Source organism: Poromitra crassiceps (assembly GCF_964638095.1).
Source record: "Poromitra crassiceps genome assembly, chromosome: 4".
Lineage (NCBI taxonomy): Eukaryota > Metazoa > Chordata > Actinopteri > Beryciformes > Melamphaidae > Poromitra > Poromitra crassiceps.
In genome coordinates, this window is record NC_139626.1 from 61,367,505 (window position 1) to 61,384,796 (window position 17,292).

General features: G+C 43.4%; 1 protein-coding gene across 1 annotated transcript in view; it reads left to right on the plus strand.

The window, feature by feature from the left end:
• Positions 1 to 13,979, plus strand: part of LOC310774515 (protein LTV1 homolog) — a 70,785-nt gene extending 56,806 nt beyond the window's left edge. The window contains exons 6-11 of the mRNA XM_083634596.1: positions 5,522 to 5,717; positions 6,986 to 7,113; positions 8,376 to 8,515; positions 9,547 to 9,599; positions 11,294 to 11,494; positions 13,600 to 13,979. Of these exons, the coding sequence (XP_083490722.1) occupies positions 5,522 to 5,717; positions 6,986 to 7,113; positions 8,376 to 8,515; positions 9,547 to 9,599; positions 11,294 to 11,494; positions 13,600 to 13,713 (832 nt within the window). The 3' untranslated portion in view covers positions 13,714 to 13,979. The remainder of the gene's footprint in view (positions 1 to 5,521; positions 5,718 to 6,985; positions 7,114 to 8,375; positions 8,516 to 9,546; positions 9,600 to 11,293; positions 11,495 to 13,599) is intronic.
• Positions 13,980 to 17,292: the final 3,313 nt, after the last annotated feature.

The following is a 17,292-nucleotide window of genomic DNA, read 5'->3' on the forward strand; positions in this document are numbered from 1 at the left end:
AAAACCTACCCACATGGCATGGCATGTGTTTAGGGAACGTGCAATATATTTGTTTTTAACCGTTTAACTGATAGTATTAATCGGTTAATGTTGAAACGGTCGATTATCGGTTAAACGGTTATCGGTCGACATCCCTACTCAAAATATGTGAGATGTTTGGAGCGGGGAAGTCTGGTGCAGCGCACAGGTCCTAGACCTGGTGAGACGAAGGAGGAGCCCGGCCGGGTGGCAACCCACAGATAGTCCATGGGCCAAACCCCAAAATTTCACGGTACCACTCAAGTGGGCAAATTCGAATCATGATTTTTGAACAGGTATATATCCATAGATGATGTTTTAGTATGATAGCCTTTGCAGAATGGTAGCTTTGTCACAGGTATCAGCTCATGAAGTTAGCCAGCCCTTACAATAAATTGGATTCTAGGCGCTGATGCATACCCTATTCTATGCAGATTTTCAGGACCTTTACTCATGTTCTGTGAGAACATGTTTGACAACATTTTAAAGGGTAGCTTCTTAGCTTTCATTTAAGCTCAGTTGTGAGTCTGTCTGACAAATAAAGAGCTCACATGGGCTCTTCAAAGTGTCAGTGACATTCATTTTTCCACAGTTTTCGCCTAAACTATAGTCTTTATTTCAGCACTGTGGCAACTAGGAACATCACAGACACAAACAACAAACACTGGAATACTCATAGGACTATAATGATTCAGAAAAGGTATAATGTACCCATCGTGAGGGGTGAATGTGGCCCTTAAGGTAGAAGAATGACTTCTCAAGGGAAATGAGCCAGAGCCCTAAATTTAACATATCGGTACCAGCCAGGTGGGCAAATTTTACTTGTGATTTTTAAAATTAATATACATCCCTAGATTATGTTTTTATATGATAGACTTTGATGACTGGTAGCTTATTAGTGCTTATCCCCTCTTAAATTATGGACTGCTGTCGTTCAAAACCAGGAAAGTGCCAAAAATAGTTTTATTTGTGTTACATTATATGAACAGCTACATTCAAAATATTTCCAGTCTTTCAGGACAATATTAAGACAATCTACCCTTCCTGAGACACCATGCCACCCACGAGGGCAACACCATCATCGTCATCCACATCTGAGTGTGCTGGTTGGCACATTTTTGTAGTTTGCACAGGTTTGTGCACTTCAGACCATTATTGAGACCTGTGCACGACCTCACACACTTGCAGGAGAGCAACTGCAAAACAGTCTGGTGCTGGGAAACCGTGCATCCACTGGATTTCAAGCTGCCCCTCATCGTCTGTGGTCCACCCATGGTCCTTGGGGCTTGGTACAGATGGCTGGGTTTGAAGACACCGTCTACAGATTGCAGTCTGATTGTTTGCATGAATGGAATGCATTAATAGCCAATCCTCAAATGGTGGAAGCTGGCTGGACTCGACCTCCCCACGTACTGTATGGTGCAGAAAAGTTGGTATCGGAGGAGGTTGACATCTGTAATGTGTGTAGAGGGTACATATACATGTGGCACATGATTTCCAGCAGCTTCTTGAAGAGCTCATTAGAGACATGCCAAGCACGGCCGAGCTCAAGGAAGGCTTCTTGATATGTCCTGTCTGTTCAGGGTGCCCATTTTTCCCTGTCCTGCAAATGCGCTGACAGTGTTGCAGCCAGTGAACGTGTGCATGCCAATCAAGGCGCCAGCAATACTATCGCCGCGTGATTTGCATAGTTTGGTGATGTCCTGGAACATTGTCTTGTTCTGTGTTCCACATTTTTGGTACATTGGGCATGGGATGTCCTTGCTCCAACCCAGAGTCAGTAGCAGGACATCTGTGTCTGCCATGATGATCACTGCCTTGAAGCCAGACTCTGCTACATGGAGAGCATGCATTAGCATGCAGGTGTCAGCTTCTTCCTGAGAGGATTTGAGCTGTGTTACCTCCTCCCATTGGTTCTTGTTGATTTTGAAGCAGACTACTTCACAGGTAACATATAAGGCCTTGTCTTGTAGTTTCTATCTGTGTTTGGGTCCTTTCCATTCCTCAAACAAGAATTTGATCAGACTGGCTTTGCTGGCAGTGCTGTAGAGCAGTTTCCTCCACTGCTGGATGTTGTGGCTGGAATCATGCAGGTTAGCTACATCTGGCAGGGCAACAGTTGCAGTTGACAAGCTGACAAACTCATATTGGTCTGGACTGAGTGGATTCACAAAGGAGTTTTCCATGATATCAACAATGGAGTGTACTTTAAGGACCATAGGTGGACCACAGATGATGAGGGGCAGCTTGAAATCCAGTGGATGCACGGTTCCCCAGCACCAGGTGCCGTCTTGCAGTTGCTCTCCTGCAAGTGTGTGAGGTTGTGCAAACCACCAGAGTGCACATGTCTCAATAACGGTCTGAAATGCACAAACCTGTGCAAACTACAAACATGTGCCAACCAACACAGTGAAGAAGAGCTTGCTGCACAGCTGACAGCCTCAGATGTGAATGACGATGATGGTGTTGCCCTAGTGGATGACATGGTCTCAGGAAGGGTAGATTGTCCTAATATTGTGTTGAAAGACTGGAAACATTTTGAATGTAGCTGTACATATACCGTAACACAAATAAAACAATTTTTGACTGAAAAGCGTGCCAATTTACCCTCTTTTTGACTGGGAAATGTGCCAATTTAGTAGACAATTAAGTATAGCATATCTATCTAGTATAGTATAGTATGGTATGGTATGTATAGTATCATAGGATAGCATGCCTATATCTAGACATATAATATTAACAGTAGTCCAGACACCCCAGGGAGAGGATATAATGAAAGAAAGATGATTTCCCATAATTCCCATAAGTCCATAATTTAAGAGGGGTGGTTAATAAGTTACCATGGTCATCAAGGTCTATAATATAAAAACATAATCTAGGGATGAATAGGAATTTAAAAAAATCACAAGTAGAATTTGTCCACCCGGATGGTACCGATATCTTACATTTTGGGTTCTGGCCCATTTCCCTCGAGAAGGCATTCTTCTACCAAATTCAAAGGGCCAAATTCACCCCTCACGATGGGATAGTATGCGTTGATTATACCTTTTCTGAATCCTTATAGTCCTATGAGTATTCCAGTGTTTGTTGTTTGTGTCTGTGATGTTCCTAGATGCCACAGTGCTGAAATAAAGACTATAATTTAGGCGAAAACTGGAAAAATGAATGTCACTGACACTTTGAAGAGCCCATGTGAGCTCTTTATTTATCAGACAGACTCACAACTGAGCTCAAATGAAAGCTAAGAATCTACCCTTTAAAATGTTGTCAAACATGTTCTCATAGAACATGGTTAAAGGTCCTGAGCCTAAAATAGGTTATGCATCAGCACCTAGAATCAAATTTATTGTAGGGGCTGGCTAACTTCATGAGCCGATAACTGTGACAAAGCTGCCATTCTGCAAAGGCTATCATACTAAAATATCATCTATGGATATATACCTGTTCAAAAATCATGATTAGAATTTGTCCATTGAGTGGTACCGATATGTGCAATTTTTGTGTTTGGCCCATGGACTAAATAGGGGAAAATAAGAAAATGTCCAATAAATATGAAAAGCTACTCCTGTGGAAAGGCTATCATATATTAATTTACTTATATTGACCCTATAAACAATTTAGTATAGGTAAAGTTTTGCCCACCCAGATGGTACCGATATCTGGTCTGGCCCATGGACTAACAGCCCGGTCCCTCTACGTACCAGAGCCCCCCCCCCCCTCCCCCAGGTAGTGACTGAGAACTCTGAGAGCAGGTCACGTGGGGGCTGGGTTTACACAGGCTAGGACGTAGCTCCCTCGTCTGAACGGACGAGGGAGAGTTTTAAGCAGAAGTGTTGAAATTAAAAAGAGGAAGGAGGGACGAGAAGAAGTAACAAAGAAAGGAGACGGTTTGGTAAATGAGTTGTGACACTTTGGGGCCTCTTCTCTCCTTCCTCTATTATATCTGCTTGTCATCATCCTCGGGATATTATGACACACACTGCCTGCACGCACAGATAGCATGGACACACACACACACATACACACACACACACTGCCTGCACGCACAGATAGCACACGGACACACACACACACACACACACACACACACACACACACACACACACACACACACACACACACACACACACATTTTAAAAGAAGGCCACAGTACATTTATATTGAACCAGACACTGATGCAGGTAATTCTTAAGCACAGGAAAAGACATTGCAGCAAGATGATGACTTAAATATAAAGTATGCAAACTGACATAATGTAAGCATGTTTAGCACTCAAGGGTTTACAAAGCACCGTCTTCTCCAGATAAAGAGGCTGCCTATAATGGCTGAGATGGAGCAGTATTTTGCTAATTTGTTTTGCATCAGGCTTTAGCAGCCTGCCTAGTTGCAGTCCACGGAGCAGGAGTTTGTGGACATGCCCCAGACTCCCAAACACAAGCACAATGAGTTGACAGCTGTAGCCTAGAGTTGTAGTATATTCTACCAAGGGCTGATAGTTCATGAGTTTGCTTGTGAAGCAGGTGTCCATGTACAGATCAAAAGAGCAGCTGTTTCAATGATGGCGACTGACTTTCTGCTTTCATTGATGAAAACAATGTCTGGGGTATTTGGGATATTGTGCAGTGTGTTATTGCCGGTGGTGTTGTGATTGAACCAGTCCAGTTTGACAGTGCTGTGTTTGTGCATTTCTGTTGTATTGTCCTGTACTTCTCTGATGCTGTTTGACACCAGATCCACCAGGCGGTCGTGCCTGCTTATGTAAAGTCCTTTGTATTGGCTGCAGCCGTTTAGGATATGTGCTATTGACACATACACACACACACACACACACACACACACACACACACACACACACACACACACACACACACACACACTCCTATGTCACCACCTGCTCTCCCTGCAGGGCATGAAATTAACTTTTTTCACCACCTGCCAATATGGCTGCTAGATTTTAAAGTTACCAGCCAATTACAATTTCCACTAGCCGAAATGTTTTTCTTGAAATAAACCAGAATATGAATGGGTTGATTTAAGCATAAGTATCAGTAAGTGGCCCGGGATTCTCAAAGCGTGTGTTCAGGGTCACATGAACAAAAATGCACTCTTGAAGCTAAATAAATGCAAAACCAACAAGTTAATTATTTCAATTTCTACTTCAATGTAGAACAGTCATTTCTTACACATTAGATTACTTTTAGCCTTTTAGTCATAAAGATTATTGAAAGATATTCCATATTCCAGACTGTTCTGCTATAACAGAAGTGGAGTATTGGCCAGAATGACATGAACATTTGGACACTTATTCAGTGTATCTTGCATGTTGAGTTCAGGTTCACTGTTGCAAAAAAATATATATATTATTATTATTTTTGCAATTCCATCGCGGGCCACACACAGGGGGCCGTATTTTGCCCATGTGTGGTTGACAGGATGTTGGCGATGTCAGAAATCCAGCTTCAGTGTCAGTTAAAGGTCAATGTGATTGTGTGTTTGTGTGCAGCTGTTGTAGAGGTGAAGAAGATGATGATGATGATGAGTGGGAGGACACAGACTCTGAGGACACAGAGGGAGACGAGAGGCAGGACTTCCTGTTCCTGGACGAGGAAACTAAGAGCCGCTTCACAGAGTACTCTCTCACCTCTTCCGTCATGATAAGGAACGAGCAACTCAGCCTGCTGGACGACCGCTTTGAGAAGGTCCCTCACGCATGCTGACATCATACTTTATTCTTTACTGATACTTTATACTTTGATTATTTCAGTTTTTCAAAATATTTTTGTTCACCTGCCTGGCCGTCTATTTACCTGTCCTCCATGACAGAGGTGTAACCAAGTCAATTTTGCTCAAAGGTCCCAAGTCAGTCCCAAATCTAAATGTAGATTAACCCAAGTCCAATTCAATATTGTCAAGTCTCAAGTCTAAATGTACAACAACAAGTCACGTCGGAACGAATCAAATCAATTTAATGTTACAACTAAATATCTGGACTTTTCAATGCAATATGGTTTTAATAGGATACAAACTTGGTAAGAGGATCGTGAGTTTGATTTCTATAATCAGTTTCAATGTCAATAAATTCAATCATTCCTTACAAATTCAGAAAACACGATTTGAATTCAGTCTGTTGGAACGAATCTAATCACTTTCAATCTAAGGCATTGACAAAAACACAAGATCTTGAGTGAAGACTTTAGAAATCTTTTCAAGTCATCAAAGTACAAGTCAAAGTCAAGTCCCAAGGCATCAGAACCCAAGTCAAGTCTCAAGTCTCCTCTTGGAGTTGATGTAGGATGATTTGACCATTCATTTTGAAATAGTTTCACATATCACAACTGTTTGTTGAGCATTTGCAGTGGGGAAGGTTTGCTGCTCATTAAAACCAGAGAGGCAAAAACAGGTCAAAGAACAACAAATGTATGAGAAGAAACACTGGAAACAAGTCAGTCAGGATAACATCATCCCTGTTTCCATGGAAACAAGTCAGTCAGGATAACATCATCCCTGTTTCCATGGAAACAAGTCAGTCAGGATAACATCATCCCTGTTTCCATGTTTGTCTCCAGTTATTCTCCCCAGCAGGAGGAAACCTTAAAGGAGAATTTCACCGAAAAACAATGCATGTTTTCTTTTCCACATGATCTCACCCATATCCGGGCTAGCGAAGGGAACTGGCGGGGAATAGCGTGATCCTCCCACGTGCTGCGTCCCGGCGGTGAAGCTCCCCGCTGTCAGGCGAAAAGAAGCGGCTGGCAAAACTGCGCACGTGTCGGAGGAAGCATGGGGCTAGTCTACGGCTCTCCCCAGATCGGCAGAGGGTGGAGCAGCGACCGGGGGAGCAGGGGGGAAAATTGGCCAAGAAACATTGGGGGGGGGGGGCATTGTTTTTCAGTGAAGTTCTCCTTTAACGCCAGATGTATGTAGAGGCAGGAACCTAGACGCTGTGCGGGTGTTTGTGTGCTTTCAGTTTTACGAGCAGTTTGACGACGATGAGATCGGCGCCCTGGACAACGCCGAGCTGGAAGGCTTCATCGCACCGGACAGCGCTCGCCTGGAGGAGGTCATCAAAGACTACTTCAGACAGAAGGAGAAGGAGTGAGTGAGACAGAACACCGCCCAGATCCTCCTTTGAATAGACAGGAAATGTAGAGTGAAAGTGGGCAGCAGATGCCAGGACAAGAAAAAATAAATATATATATATATATATACATACAGTATATATATATATATATATATATATACTGTATGTATATATATATATATATATATATAGAGGGAATTTCTTTCCCTCTCGATCTGATTTGGTCTTTTTTGGGGGCAAATGTGTTGAATTATGAAACAATACATGTATTGACATTTTGTATTGTGGATTGTGTGCACAGTCAAATTGTCCACCACCAAGATCTGTTTGAACTTGGTCTTGGTTGGAACTGGCAGCAGGCCTTACAGAACCTCCTACTCCTCCACAGAGTTGGCTGTTGGCTGGAGGTGATGTTTTCGCCCTTGCTTGTCTGCAGGACATCTCGCAAAGTTATGAACAGATTTGCACGGAACTTGGCAAAAAGGCTTGTCAACTTTCCACGTCCACTGGCCAAAAGCGGGCAGGGTTGTGTGTGTGCGTGTGCGTGTGTGTGTGTGTGTGCGTGTGTGTGTGTGTGTGTGTCTGTGTGTGTGCCTGTGTGCGCGTGCGTGCGTGCGTGCGTGTGTGTGTGTGTGTGTGTGTGTGTTTGTGTGTGTGTGAAGACAAAAAGGCACTTCCAAACGGATTCACGTAATGCCACCAAACTTTGCAAAAAAAGGTTGGCCATGGGCCAAGGACAAACTTGATTCACTTGACACGCCCACTCGCCAACGGGGGCGTGTCAATAGCCGCGGCGAATCGCATAAAGGTGCCGACAGTAACTTCCGCATGGATTCACGTGACAGCACGAAACGTTGTAGGTAAGTAAGTAGGTCATTGCTTTAACTGCCTTTAACTGCCCCACACTAACACTGAGCTGTCTGTGGTCCAGATACCAGCTTTAACTGCCCCACACTAACACTGAGCTGTCTGTGGTCCAGATGAAACGTTGTAGGTAAGTAAGTAGGTCATTGCTTTAACTGCCCCACACTAACACTGAGCTGTCTGTGGTCCAGATGAAACGTTGTAGGTAAGTAAGTAGGTCATTGCTTTAACTGCCCCACACTAACACTGAGCTGTCTGTGGTCCAGATGAAACGTTGTAGGTAAGTAAGTAGGTCATTGCTTTAACTGCCCCACACTAACACTGAGCTGTCTGTGGTCCAGATGAAACGTTGTAAGTAAGTAGGTCATTGCTTTAACTGCCCCACACTAACACTGAGCTGTCTGTGGTCCAGATACCAGCGACCCGATGACCTCGGCCCCAAAGAGCTCCCCGTGGTGAAGGAGGAGGAAGAAGATGAGGAAGAGGAGCAGGAGATGGAGACTCTGGTGATGGAGACTCTGACAGAGAAGTGGGACTGTGAAACCATCATCAGTGAGTTGCATTTACACTCAAAAGCCTCCAGTTTTGGGAGAAAACATTTGACTGGGCGATCGCTAAGTGGAGCAGATTGAATTAAACATGACAGGGATTTCATTTACACATCAAATGTATTGTCCTTTATTGATCGTTTGCTTGGCAGCTGCTTTTTTTTTGTTCTCTCCACACTTTTTTATTGCACGTCATACAGCCCCTGGGCCAGCAGATGTCAGCATCCCTCTCTGTAGAAATCTACTGTAATACTTGACTTCTCCATGTCAGTGTGGAATGAGAAGGGTGTGAAAACAGATTTGATTTGATTGGTCTGGTTTCTTCATCATATTAGTTTAGTTTATTTGTGCAAGAAAGTCAAATATAAAATACCACAAGATAGAATTAAATAAGATTGTCCACTAGTGGCTGAAAAAAAAAACCCATAGGGCTCATGAGATGATACTTTGACATATCAAATACAACTGAGTCACTGAGAAGGAAATAAACTATAAATAATTCACTTAGAAATAGAAATGAAAATGAAATTGACCTACAAATGAAAATAGGAAAAAAATAGTACTAAGTAATACAAACTTAACTGAATAATAACCATTTTGGGAAAACAACCAGCTAGAAATTACAATTAAAAATAAATAAATAACAGAATTAAAATAATTGATTCAGCCTGTATGGAAAGGTCTAATTATGACTGTTTTGAAAGACTGAAAAGCGTCAACTTCACCTTTTCTTTTTTTATGTGATTTTACAAACCTTTATCAATAATAATAAACCATGGAATTTCACATCATTTTGTACCATTATTATTACGTACCATATCTGTGTACATTTGGAAAAGCCAGAGCAAGTACAGGTAATAAAGGAAACCGCTACTAGATCATTGTATTATGTCAAATGTACTTTACGCAGAGGCCATGCATGAGTGTGTGGGTGAATTGCATCTGTATTATTATTATTCTATATGTATGTCTTTTTCTTTTCTTTTTTTACTGCATTTGACCAACAGTTTCCACCTTGTTTCTTCTTCTCTGTAGGTACATATTCAAACTTGTATAACCGGCCCAAAATCATTCAAGATCCACCAAAGGTAAGAGCATTTGTCTGTATGGATTTTTTTGGCTGCTGCTATTACTGGAGAGGTTGTGTGTATTTTTTTTTTTACTAGAGAGGTTGTGTGCATTTCTTTTTTTTTTTACTGGAGAAGTGTGTATTTTTTTTACTGGAGAGGTGTGTATTTGTTTTACTGGAGAGGTTGTGTGTATTTGTTTTACTGGAGAGGTTGTGTGTATTTGTTTTTACTGGAGAGGTTGTGTGTATTTGTTTTACTGGAGAGGTTGTGTGTATTTGTTTTTACTAGAGAGGTTGTGTGTATTTCTTTTTACTAGAGCGGTTGTGTGTATTTCTTTTTTTACTGGAGAGGAGGTGTGTATTTGTTTTTTTTTACTAGAGAGGTTGTGTCTATTTCTTTTTTTACTTTCATCATTTGCTACAATGCTCTGGAGAACTCAGGGAATGTTCTCAAACTGTTTCACGTCAAGAACCCCTAAACTGACACAAGTTAGACCACGGACCCCCATTTGATAAGACTTTGTCCCAGGGTCCCATCTGATAAGAATTTAGCTTTTAGATGTTTTGTTACAGAAAGTGTATGAAACCCATGACCAAAATAGCCATACATTATTATATTGCCATTGTATTAGTATGGATGGCATTATAGTGAAAATAAATGATCCCCCTTTTGCTGGGGACCCCCTGCAACCCCCTCAAGGACCGCTGGGGGTCCCCGGACCCCACTTTGAGAACCACTGCCTTTATAGGACTATAGCAGAAGGTCAGTGGTGTAATGTAAAAAGTATAAATACTTGAGTACTGTACTTAAGTATTTTTTCTGAGTATCTGTACTTTACTTGAGTATTTATATTTCTGTCAACTTTCACTTTTACTCCACTACATTTCCCCCCAAAAATGGATACATTTACTCCACTACATTTCCCCCAAGCATCTTAGTTACAAAGTAAAATCAGAAGAAATTGCGTAGCCTGCAAGCAATCAGGTTTGCCGAATCAGTGCTCCTAGTTTGCGAGTTACGTTAATCACGATCCACACGCCATTCCATTTGGTGGCTGTAGTGCAACATAACGTTGTTTGCCAGTGGCTATAAAAGTCAAGAAGAAGAAATAGCCTTCCACTCAAGCCCAGGCATGTCTTTTGCTTGATTTTTTTTTAGCAGCATTTACTTGTACTTTTTACTTTCAATACTTAAGTATTAATATGAGAAAATTACTTTTGATACTTAAGTACAGAAAATATCAAGTACTTTAAGACTTTTACTCAAGTAATATTCTAATGAGTGACTTTGACTTTTACCAAAGTCTTTTTCTGGGAAGATATCTTTACTTTTACTCAAGTATGGTTTTCGAGTACTTTATACACCACTGCAGAAGGTACAGTATAGTACAACTTGTTTCACTCAGTCATGAGCTCAAATGGAGGATTTGAGCACAGCTGTTGTGGAGAGCAGACTGAAAAAACATTCACAACCCAGGAAGAAATCACAATTTAGGGTCAAGGAAGCACTTTGACTTGGTTACAGAAAATCGGGGCAAAGTTGTTTAATTTGACAATGGCGACAGTGGGACCCTGTATTTACTAAGTTACTAATTAAACACTAAATTGTAACTAATAGATTGTCATTAGGTACACTCGGCTCACATACAGCTCACTGAAGAAGGGTTTGACTGTGCCCTGAATGAACTTGTCTTTCTTGCGTGCGCTCCCCAGTCGAATCCGATCCGAGTGTCCTGCAAGACGGGCATCCCCCTGGACGTCCTGCCGGGCAGAGGGCCGACCGCCAAGCAGGCCGAGCGCATGGAGCGCATCAACGATTCAGACCTGCCGCGCGTCTCCACCCAGCCCCGCAGCAAGGACGAGAGCAAGGAGGAGAGGAGGGCCAGGAAACAGGCCATCAAGGAGGAGCGCAAGGTGGGTTACACTACCTTTAAATCCAGGCACCCACAGCGAAGCCCCCAGACGCATCGGGTCGGCCGTTGGCCATGTCTGGGTGTCTGTCGCTCTAGTATTTGCGGTGTGTCCCGCACCGTTCGTTCTCTCTGTAGTCGGCTTATGCGGCGGCTTTTCCGGCCGAGAGAGTGACTTCTCTCTCGTTGGTGAGAGAAGTCACTCTGATTGGCTGGTCAGTGGTAGAGAAATCACTCTGATTGGCTGGTCAGGGGTAGCGAAGCAGGAGAGAGGAGGCACACACAAAAGGCTCTGCTCATTTTCCAACTTTATCTCACCTGATAATTCCAAAACACATATTTTCATATTTAGGGGTTCAAGGAATGCGTGCCCGTCCGCATGTCCTCGAGTGCCCACTGCCCGGGTGGGCTCGTCAAAACGGCCTTTCTGTGTGGAGTTTGCATGTTCTCCCCGTGCCCCCTGTGGGTTTCCTTCATATAGGAACCCCCTTCACCAAAACATGCAATATCCTGGTTGCTAATGTGGTTCCTCCTCTGGTCGTTAAGGGCGCCTGTTCGGAGGGAGGGGAACTGGTTGGAATAGTGTGATCCTCCCACGTGCTATGTCCTACCGGTGAAACTTCCCCTGTCAGGTGAAAAGAAGCGGCTGGCTAACTGCCCATGTCTCGGAGGAAGCATGGAGCCAGTTTTCGGCTCTCCCCAGATCAGCAGAGGGTGGAGCAGCAACCAGGATAAATAAATTAAAATTAGCACTAATGGGGGATAAAAATGGGATAAAAAAACGGGGAAAAAAATATTAGCCGAAAAAAGAAAAAAAAACATTTGAAAATAAAATTGGCCTGTGGTTGCCTCAGTGGCAACCACATTTTAACATATAAACAATAGGGACAGCAAACAGCAAAATGTGCACCCCAAAATAAACATGTTTCTAATATTCCTAAAACCCTAAATCAATATTAATAAGATGACATCACACACAGACTCTCTCTCTCTCATCTCCCCGATGCAGCCCTGCGACTCCACAGTCACTAGGCATCAGCTTTTGGTTGCCGAAACTGTAATATGGTTGCCATTCTTAGTCACCTTATATTTTAGTAATTAAGATACTATGCACTTAGTCAACTGGCATGGGTTGGTGGTACAATATGGAAATGATTCCTGTCAGATAATCCTTTGTTGTTTGAGCTTTGATTATTTCCATGAACTGAGTTGAACATACAGATATTACAGGGTCTGAAATAAACATAAGCAAATAAATGGTCTTGAGTTTAATGTAAATCCAACAAATATGACTATGGAGTAATGGTCTACTTATGGGAAGCCCTTTCAAGCATTTGTCAAAGTCGGAACCATTAGGATATTTAGGATATATAACCAGCTCAGTGGCCTTGTGGTCTGAGTGTCCGCCCTGAGACTGGGAGGTCGTGAGTTCGATCCCCGGCCGAGTCATACCAAAGACTATAAAAATGGGACCCATTTGCCTCCCTGCTTGGCACTCGGCATCAAAGGGTTGGAATTGGGGGGTTAGATCACCATTCCCGAGCGCGGCGCACGCTGCCGCTCACCGCTCCCCCAGGGGATGGGTCAAATGCGGAGAACAAATTTCACACATTGTGTGACAATCAGTGGGACTTTACTTTACCTTTACCTTTATTTCGTCAATGTATATAAAATAAACTTTACTTCACGTGGGGTGTTGTGAGAAAAAACTACGGTTAAACATTATTATTAAAGATTTCGTATTGTATAAATTAAAAATAAATAAATAAAAGAAAATACTGATCTATTATTGATGGAATATTTAATCTTGACGCTAATTTATTATGTTGATTGTTGTCCTGCATTTGTTAATGACAATCTAATCTAGCCTACTGGAGATATTATCCACGTTTACCGATATGAAAAAGGTCTATGACGGAAACGGCACGATAATTTGAGATTTGCAAGTAGACTGTGTGCAAGTAGACTGTGTGCAAGTAGACTGTGTGCAAGTAGACTGTGTGCGGCCGGCAGCCTCATACTATATTCATGTACCACATGAGCAGAGCATCTGCTCTGTGCTCTGAAAGGGCGAAGCTGTATGAACCCTGCCTTCCTGTGTGTCTACAGGAGAGGAGAACGGAGAAGAAAGCCAACACCATGGCGTTCAAGCAGGAGAAAGCCCGGCAGGAGAAGCAGATGTCCAACCTGAAAGCCAACGTTCAGGGCCTGAAGCTCTCCTAGCCGAGCGGCCGCAGAGCCTACAGACCTACAGACTCACTCTGGGCTACAGCACCGAGTGGACAGATCAGCCCGTTCTCCAAAACTTTCATTCACTTCTCCATCGGAATTGGCCTGAGTGCAGCTCAAGACAAAAGACTGGAACCCCTAACGAGAGGGCTACAGACAGATTTAGTTGATTTCAGTTGTACCAAATCATGGCTCATTTTCCGCGAAATCATCTTGACTGTAAATTCAGTTTTGCTCCCTTGTGAGCAAAGTGACCAGCGCAGCTCATCATGTTATATCATATATATATATATTATATATATATATATATTATATATATATACCTGTGTATATATATATATATATATATATATATATATATATATATATATATATATATATATATATATCATGTTATATCAGTTGGAAGTTCCAGCACTTCAAGCTCTCAGGTTTGACGTTAATGAAAGAAAATATCAAGAGTATTGTTTGTCCCTGGAAATCTTTATTAAATCATAATTGTATGCATTTGTGTGGGATGCAGTCATGTTGACCTCAGCATAGCGATCCAATATAATCAGCAGTATTTAAAGAGATACTCAACACCTTTCGACTTTTTTCTGCTGAAAATCAATATATATTGGAATTGACTTGTGTTCTTGATGAATCCAGGTCAAAGTCCTGACATTGACTGTAAATCTGAGTAATTCCTCATCTCTTCTCAAAGGCAAAATGCCAGACCTAGGCCTACATTTCCCTCTCTTTCTATTGGATGCCAGACCTAGGCCTACATTTCCCCCTCTTTCTATTGGCAGACCAGACCTAGGCCTACATTTCCCCCTCTTTCTATTGGCAGACCAGACCTAGGCCTACATTTCCCTCTCTTTCTATTGGATGCCAGACCTAGGCCTACATTTCCCTCTCTATTGGCAGACCAGACCTAGGCCTACATTTCCCCCTCTTTCTATTGGATGCCAGACCTAGGCCTACATTTCCCTCTCTTTCTATTGGGAGAGCTGTTGGAATGTGACGTAGCTCGGTTCGTGAGCCCGCCCATCTCTCACACCTAGGCCGCTGTCAGCCAAAGTTTATAAAAGGGGCTGCACACCACCTTGTGGCGAGTGTGGAGAATTGTTGAATAGAGAGAGAGATTTGTGGAGTGTTTTGATTAGAGTGCATAGTAGTGATGCGCGGGTCTAGCCTAGGTAAACCCAGCCCCCACGTGACCTGCTCTCAGACCTGTTCTCAGTCACTAGTGACTGAGAACAGGTCTGAGAGCAGGTCACGTGAGGGATGGGTTTACCCAGGCTAGCGCGGGTCACCCAGAACCCGCCGGGTCCCGCGGGCTGGGCCGCCCCGCAGGCGGGCTGGGTTGGCAAATTATGAAAATATCGCGGGTGCGGGCGGGGCAGGCTCAGAACGTGACAAAGCAACATTATTAAATAATTTAGAGCAATGAAACACGCAGAGTAATTAACCTTAAAGACGTTAACTCTCTCTCACATGTAGGTACACACAATCAGACAGACTCCTGCTGCACTCTCTATAGCCTACATGGAGTAAAGAAACGCTTCAATGAGGTAAAACAAACATTTTGGAAGGATTATTCTCTGTAATTATTATTTGAAGTGTCCATATAATGCCACCGCAGATTTTCTGTTGTGGACTCGACTGTAATCTATTTGTCAACTTTACTGCAACGTGAGTAGGCTGTGAACAATTGAGTGCGCATGAGGTAATTAAAAGAAATCAGACAGCGAGTCTGGCCGTATCTGCAAGCCGTATGCGCACCTGCTGCACTACTACGTTTAGTAGCCTACTACTGCTACATGGCCAATTGAGAGCTCATGAGGTAATTAAAAGAAATGGGGAAGAATAAGAACTGTTTCTGTAGCCTGCCTAGTGCCTACCTCTACCTGCTACCTCCATTTGAAACACTGCGCGGTCACGCCATCCGCACTTTGGGGAAGCGTAGTCGGTCGCGCTATCTGAAGACCATGGATTAATTGAAGAAAGACCGACATGAAAGCAGCAGCGCAACTCATCCAGAGCAGGCCTAGGCTACAACTGTTGTCGCGCACGCAGCATGTGAGTGTCTGTCTGTGTGTGTGTGTGTGTGTGTGTGAGAGAGAGAGAGTTATTAGCTACTTTGCACACCTTGGAAGCTCTGCTGTGCTCCTCCTGCGTCCGGAGACATATTACATTAAATTGGCCGTTGCGGGCTGCTGGGTTGGGCTGGGTTCGGAATTTTCAGATATTTTAACGGGGCCGGCGGGGCCGGCTGGCTCCAATGACGGGTTGGGTTGGGGCGGGCCTTAAAAAAACCTGACCCGCGCATCACTACGCCCTGGCATTGCCAGGCCACACCTGTGAATAATTCTGGTGGTTAACACCGCCCAAATCCTGTTTGCACCGTGCATAAATGATTTGACATGCCTCTAATCTGCGCTTGTGCCCGTTGTTGTGATAAATTATGCTCCCCCGCGAGTATGGCATCCTCACGAGATTTTGGGGCTGTTTTAACTTAAAAACAGGGAGGTCACGTCTACCCAAACAATTATATAATTTTTAAACAGTTATGTTTCTGTATAAATCATTACACTTATGCTCCCTTTTTTTTTGCTGCTGGGCGCGGGTGCAAAACTCGGCATAACACCTGGACAAATGTGCAAGGCGGACTGTTATCTTGCCTGATTTAAGGCAAGCGCAAACAGGTGCGCAAGCGTAAATAGGGGATATCGCCTGTACGAAGATAGGGCCCAAAATGTTTTAACGTTAACAAGGGTTTTATTTTTGAAAGAGCTAAAGCGGACGACCTACTTACATTCTGGCTGACTTGACGCTGTCTGCGCCTGGGCTGTGGGGTGCACTCGTGCATGAGAGATGCTTTTTTTCTCTGCATATTCTGTCAATGTAAAATAATTAACCATTAAGGAAGTTGAATTTCAGGCTGTGGGAATCACTGAATCTCACTGACTCACGCTGGAAAAGGGGCGGTAACTCAGGAGGACGAGAAGCAGGGTCGGAAATTCACGTGTTGGACCACCGCCAAGATTGATATGGCCAGCCGGAGCAGAGCCGCCACGTAAAAACCCACCTCACTTGCAGGATCGCTCTATCAGCTAAACGGCCCGGCTTGGAAACTTTTACACTGAAGAAAATGCCACTAGTTTGTGGATATTAGTGGGATTTTTGGCCAGTCTAAAAGGGGTTTCAGTGTAACATAGGTTTAGTTTTAGAGTACGTCGGATAGCCTAGGACCTAGGCTATCCGACGTACTCTAGGCCCTAGGTTGTGTGTTTGTGTCTTTCTTTGTTCGTTTGTTAAGAGTTTAGTGGCCAGGGACAGGTTAAGGATAGTCATGGGTGGAAAGTGTTGTGTTCCCGGGTGCAAAAGCTACACCGGTGTGCAGTTTCCCGGAGACCCGGACATCAGGCGGGAGAATGGCTGGGGCCAAACACCAGGTTCTAGCAAGGTCTCTTAGAAAAACAGTTGGTGTTGTAGCTGCTCACACACGAGTTAGTATCAGCTTTTATGGAGAAGAAACATTTTAGTGCAACCGTGCACTGGCCTCTACTGTTTAAAAAAAACCCA